Source organism: Garra rufa, chromosome 1 (genome assembly GCF_049309525.1).
Source record: "Garra rufa chromosome 1, GarRuf1.0, whole genome shotgun sequence".
Lineage (NCBI taxonomy): Eukaryota > Metazoa > Chordata > Actinopteri > Cypriniformes > Cyprinidae > Garra > Garra rufa.
Genome location: NC_133361.1, coordinates 16616742 through 16639042, shown reverse-complemented (window position 1 = coordinate 16639042; position 22301 = coordinate 16616742). Strand labels below are relative to the sequence as shown.

Below are 22301 nucleotides of genomic sequence, written 5' to 3'. Positions count from 1 at the left end.
TGTTTGTGTTGTTTTCTGCTCGTGTTCAGACTGCAGTGATGCGCTTCATCCGCGTCTGTGTTTATTTCCTAAACCCATCGATCATATTTTCGTGATTTATCTGTTAATATCCGTTTTTATTAATCGATGGTCCTAATATGGCGAGCTCTTTCTCCAGACCTTCAGCTCAAGGGGCCGCAGGTTTGATATTATTATTATTAATCGTTGTTATTGTTTAAGAAATGACTGAAACTTTGACGACAGAGGTGTGTTTCTTTAAATATTTATATGTGAGGATGAATTACTAAATCTATCCATTGTTAATAGTCTGATTGTCAGGATTAAGCAGCAGGTTTATTTATAATACACATATTTAATATCTATGACTGTCAAACTGTTGAATAAACCTATTCAGTTGTAGAATCGCATGGGTATAATAGTAATAATGCTTAATAATACTATATTTAATACTGATAGACTATAAATATCCATGTATTTAAATAAAATATATATGTTTCATTATTCTAGATTTAGCACTTACTGTATAAATATTTTTGATTACTTAGTAAAAGTACATAGCCTACACTGACAGTCAAACGTTTTTGAACAGTAAGATTTGTAATGTGTGTGTGTGTGTGTGTGTGTGTTTTTTTTTAATAAGTCTCTTTTGCTCACCAAGGCCTGCATTTATTTGTTCCAAAGTATAGCAAAAGCAGTAATATTGTGAAATATTTTTACTATTCAAAATAACTGTTTTCTATTTGAATATATTTTAAAATGTAATTTATTCCTGAGATTTCAAAGCTGAATTTTTTGCATCATTACTCCAGATTTAAGTGTCACACGATCCTTCAGAAATCATTCTAATATTCTGATTTGCTGCTCCAAAAAGATTTTTTATTTTTATTATGCTGAAAACAGTTGAGTAGATGTTTTTCAGGTTTATTTGATGAATAGAAAGTTCAGAAATACAGCATTTATCTGAAATAGACATCGTTTGTAACATTATAAATGTCTTTATCATCACTTTTGATCAATATAAAGCATCCTTGCTAAATAAAAGTATTAATTTCCTTCCAAAAAAAAAAAGAAAAAAAAAAAACCATATATATTGACTCCAAGCTTTTTACAAAAGTTTTTTATTTGAGATATATGCAGATTTTCAGATCATTAGTTCATCAAAGATGCATGATAATATTAAAAATATTTTTTTTTTTTGTGCAAAAATTAAAATATTAGAATGATTTCTGAAGGATCATGTGACACTGAAGACTGCAGTAATTTAGTGAAATCAAAATTCAGCTTTGATCCCAGGAATAAATTTCAATTTAAAATATATTCAAATAGAAATCAGTTATTGTAAATAATAGAAATATTTCACAGTATTACTGCTTTTGCTGTATTTTTAATCAAATTAATGTAGACTTGGTGAGCAGGAGAGACTCATTTAAAAAACATTTAAAATCTTACTGTTCAAAAACTTTTGACTCTTAGTGTATTAGGTCACAATTGTCATTTTTCCAAGGTATAACTTTTTAAAGTTCATGAGATTCAAACCTCAATTTTTATGCCACCATCCCAGATGTTTAACTATTAATACACCCTCCTCATTCAACCATATGTGTATTTTCAGAGACGGACCGATTGCTGACCCCCGTGATGGGATACGGCTCCGGCGACTTGAACGGCGGGTGTCACGGCAGCCCTCCCACCCTAGACGTGAGCATGTCTGGATCACAGTCGCGGCTTGAGGAAGAGGAGGAGGCCCTGAGGAGGAAGCTGAAGTACTTCTTCATGAGCCCCTGTGATAAATACCATGCTAAAGGGCGCAAACCCTTCAAACTGGCCCTTCAGCTGCTCAAGATCATCATAGTCACTGTACAGGTACATCTCCCACCTACACCATCAACCGTGATATTTATTACATTATTGGTCATTTAGCATTTATCCAAAGTGACATGCCCCTCTAAAATGGTAATGCATTACTGTAAAACCATGATGCATTATTGCAATGCAATGCAATGCAATATTAAGCCTTTGCGTGTATTAATGTCTCTCTCTGTGTCTGTGTGTGTCAGCTGGTGTTGTTTGGTCTTAGTAATCAGATGGTGGTGGCGTTTAAGGAGGAGAACACAGACTCCTTCAAGCATCTATTCCTCAGAGACTATGTGGATGATTCGGAGGAGCCGCTGTGTATCCACACGCAGAGAGACGTCTATGATCACATCAAGTACGTCATAGAGCAGGTACTGACTTGCAGATTCACATTTATTCTTTAAGGATGGGTTAAATGAGTCAGAAGTGACATTAAAGACATTTATAATGTTGCAAAAGATTTATGTGATCCAAAGTACAGCGTAAGCAGTAATATTGTGATTTTTTTTACTATTTTAAATAACTGTTTCCTATTTGAATATATTTTAAAATGTAATTTATTTTTGTGATTTTAAAGCTGAATTTTTAGCATCATAACTCCAGCCTTCGGTGTCACTCGATCCTTCAGAAATCATTCTGATATACTGATCTAATATGCTGATTTGCTGCTCCAAAAAGATTTATTATTATTGTGTTGAAAACAGCTGAGTAGATTTAGTTTCGGGTTTCAGCGTTTTTCTGAAATAGAAATCGTTTGTCACATTATAAATGTCTTTATCATCACTTTTGATCAATTTAAAGCATCTTTGATAAATAAAAGTATTAATTTTCAAGTATTAATTTTGTCAAAGGACAAAAGCTTTTTATTTCAGGTAAGTGCTGATTTTCAGATCTTTCTGTTCATCAGAGAAACCAGAGTAAACAGAGAAATTCAGTTTTGACCACAGAAAAAAATTACGTTTTAATATATATTCTCATAGAAAACAGTTTTATTAAATTATAATAATATTTTACTATTTTTGCTGTATTTTTGATCAAATAAGGTAAGCAGAAAATACTTTATTTCAGATAAGTACTGATTTTCAGATCTTTCTGAACATCAAAGAAACCTGAAAAAACACATTGTTTTCAACATGATAATATTAAAAACAAATTATTTGAGCAAAAAAATTGAATATTAGAATGATTTCTGAAGGATCATGTGTCACTGAAAACTGGAGTAATGATGCTGAAAATTCAGCTTTAAAATCACAGGAATAAATGAATGTTTAAAATGTATTAAAATAGAAAACATTCTTCTTCAAAGATGCATTAAAAATAGGTCAGACATTTATAATGTTGCAAATGAGTTGTATATCAAATAAATGCTGTACTTTTGAACTTTCCTTTCATGAAAGAAACCTGAAAATTGAATGCATCATAGTTTCCACAAAAATATTGGGCAGCACAACTGTTTTTATCGTTGTTAATAATCAGAAAAGTTTCTTGAGCAGCAAATCTGCATGCTAGAATGATATCTGAAAGATCATGTGTCACAAGACTAAAAAAACAGTGCTGAACATTCAGCTTTGAATCACAGGAATAAATTACGTTTTAACATATATTCACATAGAAAACAGTTTTATTAAATTATAATAATATTTCGCTATTTTTGGTGTAGTTTTGATCAAAAAAAGCAGTCTTGGTGAGCAGAAGAGACTTAATTCTAAAACATTAAATTGCATTAGCAATCCAAACTGTTAAAAGCTAGTGTAGCTTAATACACTTGAATTATTCAAATGATTTTAAGTAACTCCAGACGCTATTTTGGTTGCTGCAGTGTTGTTTCAGTAATTGTTGGCTAAACAGAGGATGTGAGCAACATTAGCACATCAGGTGAATGTTGAAACGCTGACCTTCATGTCAAAACTCAAAGCAGCAATAAAGAAAGTGATTATTCATTCAGGTTTGTCTGTTTATTTTAGGATCACATTCTCAAATCAGTGCTGTTTCCTGTTTTATATGTTCAGATTGGATTATTAGTGTAATGTTTTTTTTTTAAAGAAGTCTCTTTTGCTCACCAAGCCTGCATTTATTTGATCCAAAGTACAACAAAAACAGTAAAATTTTGAAATATTTTTACTATTTAAAATAACTGTTTTCTATTTGAATATATTTGTAAATGTAATTTATTCCTGTGATTTCAAACCTGAATTTTCAGCATCATCACTCCAGTCTTCAGTGTCACACGATCCTTCAGAAAAAATTCAGCTTTGATCACAGAAAAAATTACATTTTAAAATAAATTCAAATAGAAAGTAGTTATTTCAAATAGTAAAAATATTTCACAATATTACTGCTTTTCGCTGTATTTGGATCAAAGAAATGGTGAGCAAAAGAGACTTAAAAAAAAACATTAAAAATCAGTTCAAAAACTTCTGTCTGCTAGAAAAAATTAATTACTTGTAATTAGTGCATATTACTTTATTAAACGACTCATAATCGGATAGGGCTGGGACACGATTAATCGCGATTAATCGCATCCAAAATAAAAGTTTATGTTAACATACTAAATGTGTGTTTACTGTGTATATTTATTATGTATATATAAATACACACACATACATGTAAAGCCTTTAAAAAATACTTATATGTGTGGATAGTTATATTTGTATTTAATTTAGATTATATATAGAATTATAAATATTTTATTTATTTTAATTTAATTTTTATTTTCAGTTTTCTTTAATATACATGTTTGTGTGTGTATTTATACATACATTATATATACACACGGTACACACACATACAGTATGCAATCATAAACTTTTATTTTGGATGCGATTAATCGCGATTAATCGTTTCCCAGCCCTATAATCGGATTGCATTTTCTTTTTTTCGTTGATTACATAACTACATATTATTCAGATAAAAAAAACAGCACTTTTTCATAATTTTTTGATTCACTCTTTCATTCACAAACCACAATGGAAACCCTGGAGTCATGTAATGTTTAATACACTTCATGATGTTGATGAAGAATGTAATAGAGTTTCCTACGAGTTACATCAAAAGTAATCAGAATACATTAAATAATATGTGTAAACCAATAGATTACATTTCAAACTACAATTTCCGTCGTGTATTTTGTAATCAGTAACAGACTATGGTTCATTAGTAATCTAACATTATTCCAGCAGTAGTTCACCTGTCTCTTTCTCTGTGTGTTTCTGTCTGTCTGTCTGTCAGTATCTGGCTCTGCCGCAGACATCAGTCGGCAGATACGCATATGTACGAGGTTCGGCTCTGAACGACAGCGCCCTCTATCTGTGCCAGCGCTACTATAAGAAGGGCACCATCGACCCGGTTAACGACACGTTTGACATCGACCCTCATGTCGTCACTGGTGGGCAGAAAATCCATTTTTGGATATCACACAAATCAATAACTCTGATTTTAAAACAGAGAGAGTCGCCATGCTGTCAGTTTATTTATTTATTTTTGTGCATTTTAAGTTTGATGTTGACATGTCGCAAGAAACAACACAAGGCTTAAATATGCAAGATGAACAAATATTAAGGGAAATAGTATGTCATTAATTGCATTGAGATCTTTTGGTTGACGCATTTCTTTATAGGTTGGAATATATATTTATTTATTGAGAAAATCAGAATTGACAGTAATTTTCCCAATGCATGTATATAAAGGATTTATCTGGATGTTTATATATATATATATATATATATATATATATATATATATATATATATGAATTGATTTTTTTATTCGATAAAATATTAAATCTTTATTTATTTATTTTTCAAATGTATTAAAATTAAGTGAGCTTATGCTTAAAACAAGAAATAAATAATTAAAAGTAGTAACATTTATTATTATTATTTATAGTATTTTTCTTACCAGTATTTTCTTTTTCTTATTTTTAGCATATAAATGCAATATTGATAAGAGTTGAAAAATATAAGTCATTTTGCTTCCCAAGTAAGTGTATCTTTTTTAAAGACCTTTTAGATATTTGTAATGAAAAACAAGACAAAAATGGTCACTAAACATGGGAGACAATGTTCTTTTAATGCCGACTTTAGCATCTTTCATCATCCTTTATTTATATATATTTTTTGTAGCTAATTTTTTGTTGTTGTTTTCTTTTATTTAAATGTAATTATGCCAGTTGCATTCATATCTGGCTCACTGCGAATAATGCTTTGCTTGCTTGGTATTTTTGTCTTGTTTTTAAGCACACATATCTAAAAATTATTCTTAAAACAAGATAGATTTATCAAATAAATTGACTTAAGATATTCAGATATCTTTTTTAGTCAAATAAGTTAATAAATAATAAACTAAATAATAAATTCAAAGGGAAAATATTATTTTCCTTATATTTTTATTATTCAAAATAGTTATTATTTAATATTTTATTATTTTATAATTTATAATATTTGTCTTACAAATATTTGTTTTCCTGTTTTAAGGATAAACGCACTTATTTTTATAAGATATTAAGATATTAAGTTTAACAATGTGTTCAAATCAAGTGAGTTCATGCTTAAAACTAAAAGATAAATACATAAAATACTAATATTTATTGATTTATTATTATTTATAGTATTTTTCTTACCAGTATTTTCTTTTTCTCATTTTTAGCATGAATGCAATATTGATAAGAGTTGAAAAATATCTTCTTTTTTTAAAAATAAATATCTAAGTTTTTTTAGCTTCTCAAGTAAGTGTACCCTTTTTAAAGACCTTTTAGATATTTGTAATGGAAAACACGACAAAAATATAATTTTTGTAGCTCTCTGCTAAGTTTTTTTACAATGCACTCACTAAACATTGGAGAAAATGATCTTTTAATGCCAACTTCAGCATCTTTCATCATCTTTTTTTACATATATATTCATATATATATATATATATATATATATATATATATATATATATATATATATATATATACAATACGACTAATCTTTTGTTGTTTTCTTTTACTTAAATGTAATTATGCCAGTTGCATTCAGATCTGGCTCACTACGAATAATGCTTTGCTTACTTGGTATTTTTGTCTTGTTTTCAAGTACACATATCTAAAAATTATTTCTAAAACAAGATGGATTTATAAAATAAAAATAAAATTTAATAAAATTAAAATGACTTAAGATGTACAGATATCTTTTTTTTTAAATCAAATAAGTTAATAAATAAAAAAAATAATGAATTCAAAGGGAAAATATTATTTGCCTTATATTTTTATTATTTAAAATTAATATTTTATATTTTATTACTTTATAATTTAAAATATTTGTCTTACAAATATTTGTTTTCTTGTTGTAGAAAGGATAAACACACTTATTTTTGATAAGATATTAAGTCTTTTGTTTTTTTTTTGTTTTTGTTTTTCTTTTCAAATATATTAAAATTAAATGAGTTTATGCATATTTATTCATTTATGATTATTATTATTTATTGTATTTTTCTTACCAGTACTAATTTTTAGCATAAATGCGATATTGATAAGATTTTAAAAATATTTAAAAATATATACGTTGGTTTGCTTCTCAAGTAAGTGTATCTTTTTTTTTTTAAAGACGTTTTAGATATTTGTAATGAAAAACAAGACAAAAAAACAAATATAATTTTGTAGCTCTCTGCTCATTTTTTTACAATGCACTCACTAAACACATGTTGATTTCATGCCGACTTTAGCATCTTTCATCATCATTTCTCTGTCTGCACCACCTTGGTTAAATTAAGCTGACTTCATTTAAATGAATTCTGGGATTGTCTTCTCCACAAAGGATACACTTGATGCTGCCTTATAATCATCTCTAATAACTATAATCAAGCCAATCCGTCAGAGACAGCAGAATAAATACACTGGAATATTCACTCCCGCAGATGAAGTCGACTCACTAGAGTTCAGAGCAGATCCTGAACAACCAGCAAGAGTTTATCTGTTTAACAAACTAAAACTGAATTTTGAAAGATTTAAGACTTACATTGACGGAATGTTCAAATGAGCCAACACTATTCAAACTCCAACTGTCAAAACTCCCACAATCCCTTGAGACTCGATCAAACTGACCTTCTATGTACTTTTTCTAATTCATTCAAACTCATTCAAACTAACTTGCTAATCATGTTAACAACATGCTAGTGACATGCTAGTAACTTGGTAATCATTCTAGAAACATGCTAGCAACTTGCTAATCATGCTAGAAACATACTAGCAACTTGCTAATCATGCTAGAAACATGCTAATAAAGCTAGTAACTTGCTAATCATTATTGGAATATGCTAGCAACTTATTAATTATGTTAGAAACATGCTAACAACATGTTTATCATGCTAGAAACATACTAGCAAATCATGTTAGAAACATGTTAATCATGTTAGAAACATGCTCTCCAAATGCTAAACCTGTTAAGCATGTTAGAAACATGCTAGCAACATGCTAGAAACATGGTAATCATGTTAGCAACTTACTAATGGTGTTAGAAACATGCTAGCAACTTGCTAATCATGTTAACAACATGCTAGTAACATGCTAATCATGCTAGAAACATATTAACAAGTTGCTAATCATGTTAAAAACATGCTAATCATGTTGAAAACATGCTATCAACATGGTAATCATGTTAGTAACTTGCTAATCATTCTTGGAACATGTTAACAACTTGCTAATGATGTTTGAAACATGCTAGCAACTTGTTAATCATGTTAACAACATGCTAGTAACATGCTAATCATACTAGAAACATGCTAGCAACTTGCTAATTATGCTAGAAACACTAGAAACTTGTTAATCATGTTGAAAACATGCTAGCAACATTTTAATCATGTTAGAAATATGCTAGAAACATGCTAATCATGCTAGCAACATGCTAGAAACATGCTAACAGCTTGTTAATCATGCTAGAAACATATTAACAACTTGCTAATCATGTTAAAAACATGTTAATCATGTTGGAAACATGCTATCAACATGGGAATCATGTTAGTAACTTGCTAATGATGTTAACAACATGCTAGTAACATGCTAATCATACTAGAAACATGCTAGCAACTTGCTAATTATGCTAGAAACATACTAGCAACTTGCAAATCATGTGAAAACATGCTAGCAACATGTTAATCATGTTAGAAACATACTAGCAACATGCTAATCATGCTAGCAACATTCTAGAAACATGCTAACAGCTTGTTAATCATGCTAGAAACATATTAACAACTTGCTAATCATGTTAACAACATGCTAGTAACATGTTAACCATACTAGAAACATGCTAGCAACTTGCTAATTATGCTAGAAACATACTAGCAACTTGCTAATCATGTTGAAAACATGCTAGCAACATGTTAATCATGTTAGAAATATGCTAAAAACATGCTAATCATGCTAGCAACATGCTAGAAACATGCTAACAGCTTGTTAATCATGCTAGAAACATATTAACAACTTGCTAATCATGTTAAAAACATGTTAATCATGTTGGAAACATGCTATCAACATGGGAATCATGTTAGTAACTTGCTAATGATGTTAACAACATGCTAGTAACATGCTAATCACACTAGAATCATGCTAGCAACTTGCAAATCATGTTGAAAACATGTTAGCAACATGTTAATCATGTTAGAAACATGCTAGCAACTTGCTAATCATGCTAGCAACATGCTAGAAACATGCTAACAGCTTGTTAATCATGCTAGAAACATATTAACAACTTGCTAATGATGTTAACAACATGCTAGTAACATGTTAACCATACTAGAAACATGCTGTCAACTTGCTAATTATGCTAGAAACATACTAGCAACTTGCTAATCATTTGAAAACATGATAGCAACATGTTAATCATGTTAACAACATGCTAGTAACATGTTAATCATACTAGTAACTTGCTAATCATTATTGGAATATGCTAGCAACTTATTATGTTAGAAACATGCTAACAGCATGTTTATCATGCTAGAAACATACTAGCAACTTGGTAATCATGTTAGAAACATGCTAGCAACATGCTAATCATGCTAGAAACATACTAGCAACTTGCTAATCATGTTGAAAACATGTTAGTAACTTGCTAATCATTATTGGAATATGCTAGCAACTCATACTGCTAGAAACATGTTAGCAACATTCTAGAAACATACTAGCAACTTGCTAATTATGCTAGAAACATGTTAGTAACTTGCTAATGATGTTAGAAACATGTTAGTAACTTGCTAATCATGTTAACAACATGCTAGTAACATGCTAATCATACTAGAAACATGCTAGCAACTTGCTAATTATGTTAGAAACATATTAGCAACATGCTAGAAACATACTAACAACTTGTTAATCATGCTAGAAACATACTAGCAACTTGCTAATTATGTTGAAAACATGCTAGCAACATGTTAATCATGTTAACAACATGCTAGTAACATGCTAATCATGTTGGAAACCTGCTAACAACATGCTATAAACAAGCTAGTCATGCTAGAAACATGCTATCTATCTACATTTATCTAACTCTCAAACATCAAGCTTTTAAATTTTTTTTTAAATTTCAAACTATTTCCAACTGAAAACCCTCAAACTTAAAACTTCTTAAACTTCTTTTTTAACCTCTTCAGACTTATTACTTTTCAAACTTTCTGGTCCAGCTTTCTCAAGCCAACGTCAAAGTTTGTCTTGACGAACTGTTGTGTCTAGTCATAATTGAGCTGTTTTTAATCAGAGAGCTTTTGTGTTGTTGTGTGTTGGTTTAGACTGCATCGGAGTGAATCCACCGCCTGACCCTTCAAATCGTCCACAAATTGACTACAACATCACCCTCAATTTCCAAAAGTAAGACACTTATTTTCATTTAGCCAATCTGAATAAGAACACAATAAACACTTATATTGTTTATGTGTGAAATATAATAATCACAGATTTAGCCCAAACAGAACATTATCTACTTTTTAAGCAGTTTTTAACTTAAAATCATCCCCAAAAAGGCAGTTTAGCTCAATTTTGGGGCCAGTTTTGCTGCTGAAGTAAGTGTAGTTCAGTAACACACACACTGTTAACTGTTCTCATTTCCTGATTTGTGTAAATGTGCCGTTTTTTGCATAACGGTTGCTCAAGTTCCTCTCTGAGCGTCTTTCTGTCTCTCCTCAGGTTGATTAATGTGACTATCCAGTTTCAGCTGAAGGCGATAAACATCCAGACGATTATCAATAATGAGATTCCCGACTGCTACACCTTCTCCATCACCGTATGCACAGATTTCACCGCACACTAAACTCAATTTGCAAAATCCAATAACATTTTATTAAAACTACATTATATTGTCAGTCAAAAGTTTGGAATCATTACGATTCGCAATGTTTTCGAAAGAACAAGCTTAACAAGGCTGGGTTTATTTGTTCAAAAATCAAGTTTAAATTGTAAGATAATATTATAAATTAAATAACTATTTTCTGTGTGAATATAGTGCAAAATGTAATTTATTTCCTGTGATCAAAGCTGTATTTTCAGCATACATTTGAAAAAATCTTGCATGATGATTTGCTGCTTAAGGCGAGACACTGCAGGTGAACAGGGTAAAAAAATAACTAATAGTTATGACCTTACTTACCCAGTTGATTGATTACATTGATAATTGCAAACTTTTTTTGTATTACAAGTTTTCTAAAATGTTAGGTTTAAATATGCACGAGGCATTATTTAATGAAACATGCGCTAATTTGCATACATTTCTAATACTAAAATCTAAACACTGGATGAAGTCAGTTTTAAAATTGTTTCATTTTTTGCCCATTAGAGTCATGTTTTTACAGAGGAGATCTAATTTTGTCACGCCATGATAAAAAAAAAAAAAAGATATACGATAGATAGGTATAATTATATTTCAATTAAATTATATATAAACAAATCCCTCTGTAAAGTACCTTCAGAATATAGACGGGAATAAAAATGTCAAGTTTGGTGTGTGTAAGTGCTACTGAAGTGGAGATTTATGTCTCAGTGTAGGAGAAAAAACTCATTTTGAGAAACAGCCTTTAAAATATGTATTGTAATTGAAATCTATTGACACAAATAGATAAAGTGCTTTAAAAGAAACACTTAACAGTGTCTTTTGCGTGTTTTCTTCCACTAGTCTAAATAAACACTTTATGAAACAGTAAAAAAGCCTAAAATCTCAAACTTGACGGGTGCATGAAAAAACTGTTTTTGCCTGCAGTGTCTCCCCTTAAGGGCGATATTTTTGTGTAAATAGATTTCAGAATTGCCGTTTTCTAAAAATGAGTTTTTTCTCCTTCTCTGAGCCATAAATCTCCACTTCAGTAGCACTTACACACACCAAACTTTTTATTCCTGTCTATATCCTGAAGGTTTTTACAGAGGGATTTGTTCATATATAATTTCCTTGATTTTTTTTACAACATTTTATTCCCCTAAAAATGGTACAAAAAAAATAAAATAAAATACATTGTTTTCTCTCTGTTGTAAGTTTTTTTTTAAATTATGAGATACCCAAAATTCCCTCTGTAAAAACATTTGACTCTAATATGTCAAAAAAACATAAAACAAGAATTTTGAAACTCCAGTGTTTAGATTTTAGTATTAGAAATGTATGCAAATTAGCACATATTTCATTAAACAATGCCTCATTTGCATATTTAAACCTAACATTTTTGAAAACTTGATGTGATGGCTATTAGTTAATTTCTTTACCATATTCACATGCAGTGGCAAAAATGATATTTTTTAATGCACCTGTCATGTTTGAGATTTTGGGCTTTTTGTTTTTTTTTATAACATGTTTTTTTCAGACAAGCGTAAAGAAAACATCCAAAAGACACCGATAAGTGTTTCTTTTATAGCACTTTATCTATTTGTGTCAATAGATTTCAATTACAATGCATATTTTTAAAGGCCCTTTTCTCCAAAATTAGTTTTTTTTTCTCCCACACTGAGCCATAAATCTCCAATTCAGTCGCACTTACACACACCAGACTTTTCATTTGTATTCCTGTCTATATTCTGAAGGGTTTCCGTTTTACAGAGGGATTTGTTCATATATAATTTCCTTGATTTTATACATTTTATTCCCCCAAAAATGTGTTTCCTGTCTGTTTTTTTTTTTTCTGAATTATGGAGTGACAAAATGAGATACCAAAATCTGTATAAACATTTCACTCTAATATAAAAAAATAATAATAATTTAAACAAGAATTTTGACTTTATCCTGTGCTTAGATTTTTGTACTAGAAATGCATGCAAATTAGCACATATTTCATTAAACAATGCCTCATTTGCATATTCAAACCTAACATTTTAGAAAAATGTTTGCATTTATCATTGTAATCAATCAACTGAGTAAGTAAGGTCATAACTATTAGTTAATGTTTTTACCCTATTCACCTGCAGTGTCGCCTTAAGAAACATTTATGATTATCAGTGTTGAAAACAGTTGTGTAGCCTTGGTGAGCAGGAAACACTTCTTTAAAAATCAGTGTATTATTATATTATGAAATGAGATATTTATGTATGGCACCTGTGTTTCAGATCCTGTTTGATAATAAGGCTCACAGTGGTAAAGTCAAGCTGAGTTTGCTCAACGAGGCGTCCATTAAAGAGTGCAGAGACCCCAATGTTTCAGGACATGGTAAGATGACACTGGACACTCATTTCTGTATATCTGTACCTGTATTTTGCCGAAGCTGATAGTGTCTCTGTGTGTCCAGGGGACAGTTACGCGCGTGTGGCGTTCGATGTGTTGGTGGCTGTGGTCTGCGGTCTGTCTCTGGTGTTGTGTGGACGCTCCATTCTCAGAGGAATCGTCTTGCAGCACGTAAGTAGGGCTTTGTGACTTCCACAAAACGGTAAAATGCAGAAGGTTTTGGGATGAATAAATCAAAAGAAGGTCAGTGCAGTTAAATCAGATGGTAATATGGACTAGCGTCTGTGAATATGAAACCACAAAAAGGCAATTCAAACAAGAATCCAGCATGTTCTGAGTGTATCTGTGTGAATGAATGGCATGGTTTTATTTACTACAAGTACACATGTGACTCTCATGGTGTTTTTAGCCTCTGTCTTCTCAGTTTATGAGGACATGAAGGCATGAACTTCATCTCCAGAGCTACTCTGAAAAGAGCATTTCACCATTTAATTTGAGAAAAAATCTCATGGCATATACACAGAAACTTCACGGCAACCTGTCAAAATAAAAGTCCGGTTACACCTAAAGTTTTCGCAGAAATATATTACCATTGTACAGTAGAAAGTACCTCTCAATATAGTAAACACTAATAATAACAAGAAGAAGAATCATTCATTTGTAATATTTATTTTTATAATATGTCATATTTATTTGATAATAATAATATAGCACTTATATTTTTAAGAAATAATCAGACAATTTATCTTCAGTGTTTTAATTTTCACAGTGAACCTCTGTTGTGCAGCACTGTGTTTGCCAAAAATGAAAGTCATCTGACTAAAAGTTTAATTAAATGGTTCATGTTTCATCCCCATTTCATTACCTACATAGTTAAAATTCACAACACAGAAAACATGTTGTACAAATATTATTGTTAAAAAAGTAACTTTAATAAATTCTGTAGTTCTTGTTCTAGATCAAATTGATTAGACAGGCTTTTTAAAGATAAAAAAAACACTTTGAATCCATAAAACACAACATTTGGTAAATAAACCAATAGTGCTGTAAAATAAAAGTTTTGTTTTTTATTTATTTTTTAAAACAGAAAAAATTGATGTGAATGTGAGTAAAATAAAACTGAATTTTTGGGGAAAAGAATATTTCATCGTGCTAATAATGTTTGTTAATGGTTAAAAACACATCTTCTCTAAAATAGGGAATAGAGATTTTTCCCTTAGGAAAATACTCTCTATTCTATTTCTATTCTTTAAAAAAACATTCTCTATTTAGTTTATATCTTCTATCTTTTTTTTTCTTTTTTTTTATTATGCAATTAACAAAAAACAAACACTCTATTCTTTTTCTATTCCATCCGTTTTCTTTTTATTTACTATATAATTAAAAAAAACTTACTACGTATAGTGCATTAAGCTAATCTAAGAAGTGTCATAGCACTTACATAGCATTGCTCTTTTGATGATTTTGATTGCTTCCATTGTCCACATTTGTAAGTTGCTTTGGATAAAAGCCTCTGCTAAATGTAAATGTAATGTAAATGTAGTTAATATATTGACTACATATTATTAGTATAAATAGATTAACTACTAACAAACAATGAACGATACATTTATTACAGTATCTATTAGTATTTTTTAATGTTAGTTAATGAAAATAGTCGTTCATTGTTAGTTTATGTCAGTTCACAGTGCATTAGCTATCTTAACGAGCACAACTTTTGATTTTAATAATGCATTAGTAAATGTTGAAATTTAACATTAAGTAAGATTACTAAATGCTTTACAAGTATTGTACAGTATATATAATGACTTCACAATTTAACGGTTAAAACGGAATAAAAACTGAAAATTGTAAATAGAAAAAAGGGGGATTTTGGGGGGTGGGGGGGATATTGAGATTTTAATTCACAATCTAAACTCTTCTGTGTTGGCAGGAGTTTGTGTGTCATTTCCGTCGGTCTCTGGGCCGGTCGGTGAGTTGGGGCGACCGTCTGGAGTTCATCAACGGCTGGTATCTGCTGCTCATCATCAGTGATGTTCTCACTATCATCGCCTCCTTCATCAAGATCGCCATTGAGACCAAGGTAAGACACACACACTTAGAATCGAGTTCTGCAGCTCTTGCTGCGTTTGAGAAATACTGTGAGCTGATTGGTGCTTGTGTTTGTGCTGCAGAACCTGTCGTCGTATGACGTCTGCAGCATTTTGATGGGAACCTCCACTCTGCTGGTTTGGGTCGGCGTGATACGATACTTCAGCTTCTTTCAGAAATACAACGTGAGTTTATGTGTTTATTCCTCACTTTTATAGTTTTTAGTAACATTTTGAATTAGTTTTTATTTTAAGACTTTCAGTTTTTGTTTTAATCTTAGTTTTAAGTTTTTTATTTCATTGTGTGTTTTTGTCATTTATTAGATAGTTTTGTCTATTGTTTTTATTAATTTAGATTTTTTTGTTATCTTAGGACATCAAGTTACTAAATAAAAGTTAGAGACCGCTGAAATAAAATAAGTTTGTTTTTTCTCTGCTTGTTTGTTTCAGTTGAAGTTTATTTTATTTCAAGCATCGAGAGTAATCTCTCTGAACGTTTTACGTTTTTGTATTACTGCAATATATATTCAAAAATCATTTAAATGGGGGGAAATTACTTATTTTAATCGCAGAGTTAAAACATCTTGAACATTTGTCCTCAGTGACTCTAAAAATAGATTTTTTTATGCATTAGTAAATAAATAATCAAATAAATAAAGATTTTATTTATTTATTTATTTTACATTTTTTATACTGATTTCGTCTTGAAACACATGTTGTCTTTACTTTTTTCAAATATGAATATGCAAATACTACCAAGATAATAATTCAAACCACAAGACAGAAAATGTTTGGATGATGTAAATCTGTTTTCAGATTCTGATTGTGACTTTACGAGCCGCGTTTCCAAACGTGATCCGGTTCTGCTGCTGTGCTGCCGCAATTTACATGGGCTACTGCTTCTGTGGCTGGATCGTCCTGGGACCCTACCATGCTAAAGTATGCTATAGCCTACTTCAATGTATTACCACGTTAAATTATGAAAGATTTCTTGACCATCCACACCTTCTGATCTCTTTCTCTCAGTTCCGCTCTCTCTCTATGGTGTCGGAGTGTCTGTTTTCTCTCATCAACGGAGACGACATGTTTGCCACGTTCTCGGAGGTGGAGCAGAGCGGGACGTTGGTTTGGGTGTTCAGTCAGGTCTACCTCTACACCTTCATCTCGCTCTTCATCTACATGATACTGTCGCTCTTCATCGCGCTCATCACCGGAGCCTATGAAACTATCACCGTGAGTCCACCTACCTAATCTAAACTAATAAAAAACATTTGCATTGATTGAAATGAAATTAATGTTAAGTGAAATTAAATACTGGGGAAAAAAAGGTGTATCAGTTTTATAGTTTTCTTTTAGTTTGTTAACTAGAATTAACTTAAATATTAAAAGTAACTTACAATTCTGACTTTTCTCAAAGTTTATGATATAAACTCAACATTGAGACATACACTCGTAATTCTGAGAAGAGAAGTCTGGAGTGTAAGATATAGGCCTGGTTTCACAGACAGCTTAGACTAAGCCAGGATTAGGCCATAGCTCAATTAGGACATTAAAGTAATTTTTATAAAAGTGCCTTAGAAACACATTACTGCTGTGCATCTTGAGACAAAACAAAGGCACTGATATATTTTAGGATCAGTCAGTTAGAGTTTAGATTTACATTATAGTCTGGGACTAGGCTTAAGCTATGTCTGTGAAACCAGGCCATAAACTCTCAACTGCAAAGAAAAAAGTCAAAATTGTGAGAGAAAACACTCAATTTTTCTTTTAACTGCGTGATATTAACTTGCAGTTAAAAGATTTAGTGGAAAAAGGTTACAGTTGTGAGCATAATTCTGACTTTTTTTAAAAAAAAGTCAAAATTACAAGATGTAAACTTAGAATTCTGAGTTTGTGTCTCATAATTCTGACTTTTTCTTAGAATTCTGAGTTTGCGTCTCATAATCTCATCACCTGAATTATCAGGCGTCTCATCGCCTGATAATTCTGACTTTTTTCTTAGAATTCTGAGTAAAACAAGTCAAAATTACAAGATGGAAACTTAGAATTCTGAGTTTGTGTCTCATAATTCTGACTTTTTCTTAGAATTCTGAGTAAAAAGTCAAAATTGTCAGATGTAAAATTAGAATTCTGATTTTGCGTTTCATAATTCTGATTTTTGTCTTAGAATTCTAAGTAAAAAGTCAAAATTACAAAATGTAAACTTAGAATTCTGAGTTTGTGTCTCATAATTCTAATTTTTGTCTTAGAATTCTACGTAAAAAGTCAAAATTACAAGATGTAAACTTAGAATTCTGAGCCTGCGTCTCATAATTCTGACTTTTTCTTAGAATTCTGAGTAAAAAGTCAAAATTACAAAATGTAAACTTAGAATTCTGAGTTTGCGTCTCATAATTCAGATTTTTATCTTAGAATTCTGAGTAAAAAGTCAAAATTACAAGATGTAAACTTAGAATTCTGAGCCTGCGTCTCATAATTCAGATTTTTGTCTTAGAATTCTACGTAAAAAGTCAAAATTACAAGATGTAAACTTAGAATTCTGAGTAAAAAGTCAAAATTACAAGATGTAAACTTAGAATTCGGAGCCTGCGTCTCATAATTCAGATTTTTGTCTTAGAATTCTACGTAAAAAGTCAAAATTACAAGATGTAAACTTAGAATTCTGAGTTTGTGTCTCATAATTCTAATTTTTGTCTTAGAATTCTACGTAAAAAGTCAAAATTACAAGATGTAAACTTAGAATTCTGAGCCTGCGTCTCATAATTCTGACTTTTTCTTAGAATTCTGAGTAAAAAGTCAAAATTACAAAATGTAAACTTAGAATTCTGAGTTTGCGTCTCATAATTCAGATTTTTATCTTAGAATTCTGAGTAAAAAGTCAAAATTACAAGATGTAAACTTAGAATTCTGAGCCTGCGTCTCATAATTCAGATTTTTGTCTTAGAATTCTACGTAAAAAGTTAAAATTACAAGATGTAAACTTAGAATTCTGAGTAAAAAGTCAAAATTACAAGATGTAAACTTAGAATTCGGAGCCTGCGTCTCATAATTCAGATTTTTGTCTTAGAATTCTACGTAAAAAGTCAAAATTACAAGATGTAAACTTAGAATTCGGAGTAAAAAGTCAAAATTACAAGATGTAAACTTAGAATTCGGAGCCTGCGTCTCATTATTCTGATTTTTGTCTTAGAATTCTAAGTAAAAAGTCAAAATAACAAGATGTAAACTTAGAATATTGAGTTTGCGTCTCCTAATTCTGATTTTTGTCTTAGAATTCTACGTAAAAAGTCAAAATTACAAGATGTAAACTTAGAATTCAGAGCCTGTGTCTCATTATTCTGATTTTTGTCTTAGAATTCTATGTAAAAGGTTTGCGTTTCATAATTCTCACTTTTTTTTTTTAGAAATCTGAGTAAATAAGCCAAAATTGTCAGATGTAAACTCAATTCAGAGAAAGAAAAGTCAAACTTATATAAAACTATAAACTAAATTTTAAGAAAAAAGTCAGAATTGTAAAATAGAAAATGCAAGAACTTGCAATTGTTCATATTTTCATGTTACATGCAGGGCCTAAACCTAACTTTTTGCCACATCTGCCAATGGCCAGTGACATCCAAATTTACTGGACTTTTTTTTTTCTTTTTTACCGGCCATGAAACTGTCCTGCATTTTCCCTCAATTCTCCCCATTAATTATAGCCATTCAACATAACAGTATAATTGAAACCCATTATTTTTAACATTTAATAGGCTCTGAAATATATAACAACTTTGAAATTAGGTGATTTTGAAACAATCTTCACATCAACTATAAATTTCATATGCATAAACTACACAGATTAATCTTTATTCAAGCTACAAAAGTTAATCAGCGACTAGAGCAGTTTAGTGATTTCTTTCTTTTTTTTTTTGTTCTTTGTTTCCATCAACGACTGACTTCAGCAGGTTTCACTTTAAAAGCAGCAAGGTCTCTTTAAAACCTGATGCACATGACGTGGATCTGACACATATCCGATTTTCTCCCAGCTCTTTACGGTCATTTAAGACTTTATAACTCATTTAGACTCTGTATACGAGGTAACTCGCCAAAACCACATAATTTGACATAATTGTGGGTGTTTTTGTCCATTGAGGCACTACTGTTGCACTGTGTGAAGCCTTTCAAACTATACCTCACTGCACCGTTTAGGCAGCGTAACCCCAGGTATGTGTCGCCACATTCTCGGGTTATAAAGAATAAAGAAGAGAAAGGTTCAACAATATCTTCTCAGGTAAAAGTCTTTAGAACTGTGTCCAGGGACAAACTGGCCATCACAATGCTTTGACCTTACCAGCCCGTTTGTATCCTATTATTTTGATTCCCTCTTGTCGCTTACGTCAGAACAGCTAATTGCAATGATTTTGTCTTCTGAAAAGATTTTTTTTTTCACTTACATCAAAAAAAGTGAAGCTCTTTAAAAGCTTGTTGTCACTACATTGTTATAAAAGTTATACCCGGGTGACTGGCGACTAATACTGTTACATTTACTCGCCAACGCCGATTTTTACTCGCATTTGGCACTTGGCGAGTGTTAATTTTAGGCCCAAGTTATGTGGTATGCATTTTCAGTTGTGTAGTCTGGGCAAAGATTGTTTCTGAAACGCTGTGAAAACGCCAGTGTAGGTGAGGATCATTTTTTATTAGTAGTACTGAGGTCTTGCGGGTTTCCGCCAAAATAAAAGTCAACATTCATAAATGTTAGTATTGTGAATTTACAGACAAAAATAATGATAACAATTATTACAACAGCTCTTTTAATACGTTTATTAGAACATTCTCCTTTGCTCAGCAAGGCTGCATTTATTTGTACATTAAAAAAACCGAAGAATATTGTTTTACTAACTTTGTTGGTAGGCTATATGTTAAAAATGTCCAGTGTAAATAAAAAAAAATAGTAAATATATATATATATATATATATATATATATATATAATATTTATTTTTTAATTATTATTATTTTTTTCAAAAGCAAGCACATTTTGGCTATTTAATTTATGCAATAGGGGGGAAAAAATGGCAAAATAGATGGGGGGGAAAAAACACGAAAAACCATGTTCGGTAATCTGCCTTTGGCCCAGAGTTTAATTTACAGAATTTACAGAAATGTAAATATCACTGTATTTGATTGTTGTTGTTTTTTCTCTCTCTCTGTATGTGTGTGTCTGTGTTCAGCAACAAACCCAGGAGGTCCCGCAGGTTTCCGAACTGCACCGGTTCATCGCCGAATGCACCGACACGCCGACCTCCGGAAACTTCCGCAGCCCAGAGTCGTCAAAATGCTCACTCTTCTGCTGCTTCAACTAGACAGACTGTTTGTGAAGGGGATTCTGGGTAACATTGCATTTCTCTGACACACGGGAGATGAAGGAACACACTTCTTTGTTTGTTTGTTTGTGTTTGTATGTTTGTTTACAGGTAAACTGTTGTAGCTGCACTGATAGAGCCGATCTCAGCATGCAGCTTTTAAACGCGTTAGAACTAATGAGCTGAATGTGTTTGCATATTCATGAGCAACTTGGCTTTGTGATCACTAGACCAGCTAAAGGGAACTGCACCCTCTAGAGTCGTGGAGGAGTTACAGCACACAAAATAACACAGAAATGCACAGAAACACAAAAACATCATATTTCAGGTGAATCGCAAAACCAAATGTCCAGGTCACATTTCACCCCATATTTCATACCTTATATTTTGCTTAAAGGAGAAGTTCACTTTCAGAACCAAAATTTACAAATAATGTACTCACCCCTTTGTCATCCGAGATGTTTATGTCTTTCTTTCTTCAGGCGTAAAGAAATTATGTTTTTTGAGGAAAACATTTCCTTCCATATAATGGACTTCTATGGTGCCCCCCAAGTTTGAACTTCCAAAATGCAGCTTCAAAGGGCTCTAAATGATCTCAGCTGAGGAAGAAGGGTCTTATCTAGTAAAAAGATTGGTTATTTTTTAAAAACATTTACAATTTATATACTTTTTAATCTCTACACAGAGTGCACACAGAGCTAGACAAGACGAGCATTTGAGGTTAAAAAGTATATAAATTGAATTTTTTTTTTTTTTTTTTTTAGAAAATAACCAATCGTTTTGCTTGATAAGACCCTTCTTTCCTCGGCTGTGATCGTTTAGAGCCCTTTGAAGCAGCATTTTGGAAGTTCAAACTCGGGGGCACCATAGAAGTCCATTATATGGAGAGAAATCCTGAAATGTTTTCCTCAAAAAACACAATTTCTTTACGACTGAAGAAAGAAAGACATGAACATCTTGGATGACAAGGGGGTGAGTACATTATCTGTAAATTTTTGTTCTGAAAGTGAACTACTCCTTTAATGGATTAGTCCAATTTTTAGAATAAGTAGTTCCTGCTAATTTACTTACCCCCATGTCATCCAAGATATTCATATATTTCTTTCTTCAGAAACTAATGAAATTTAGTTTTTTGAGAAAAAAAACATTCGGGGATTTTTCTCCATATAGTGGACTTCGATGGTGCTCAACAGATTGAAGGTTAAAAATGCAGTTTCAATGCAGCTTCAAAGGTCTCTAAACGATCCCAGCCAAGGAATAAGGGTCTTATCTAGCGAAACGTTTGTCATTTTCTTAAATAAATTAATATTTATACACTGTATTACCACAAATGCTCACCTTGTCATACTTGTG

General features: G+C 31.3%; 1 protein-coding gene across 1 annotated transcript; it reads left to right on the top strand.

The window, feature by feature from the left end:
• Window positions 1-137: 137 nt before the first annotated feature.
• mcoln1b (mucolipin TRP cation channel 1b) lies at window positions 138-21339 on the top strand. The gene is made up of 13 exons (XM_073848067.1): window positions 138-180; window positions 1613-1863; window positions 2058-2225; window positions 5083-5239; window positions 10612-10690; window positions 11006-11102; window positions 13400-13499; window positions 13579-13685; window positions 15448-15597; window positions 15689-15790; window positions 16421-16543; window positions 16631-16837; window positions 20817-21339. Exons 1-13 carry the CDS (start codon window positions 138-140, stop codon window positions 20946-20948), a joined length of 1716 nt encoding a protein of 571 aa, XP_073704168.1. The 3' UTR covers window positions 20949-21339.
• Window positions 21340-22301: the final 962 nt, after the last annotated feature.

What these genes read in the sequence shown, in the direction of transcription:
- mcoln1b (XM_073848067.1), top strand. Translation starts at nt 138, where the DNA reads ATGGCGAGCTCTTTCTCCAGACCTTCAGCTCAAGGGGCCGCAG. An exon ending in TTCAGCTCAAGGGGCCGCAG is followed by an intron (nt 181 to 1,612) that starts GTTTGATATTAT and finishes GTGTATTTTCAG; the next exon opens with AGACGGACCGATTGCTGACC. An exon ending in TCATCATAGTCACTGTACAG is followed by an intron (nt 1,864 to 2,057) that starts GTACATCTCCCA and finishes TGTGTGTGTCAG; the next exon opens with CTGGTGTTGTTTGGTCTTAG.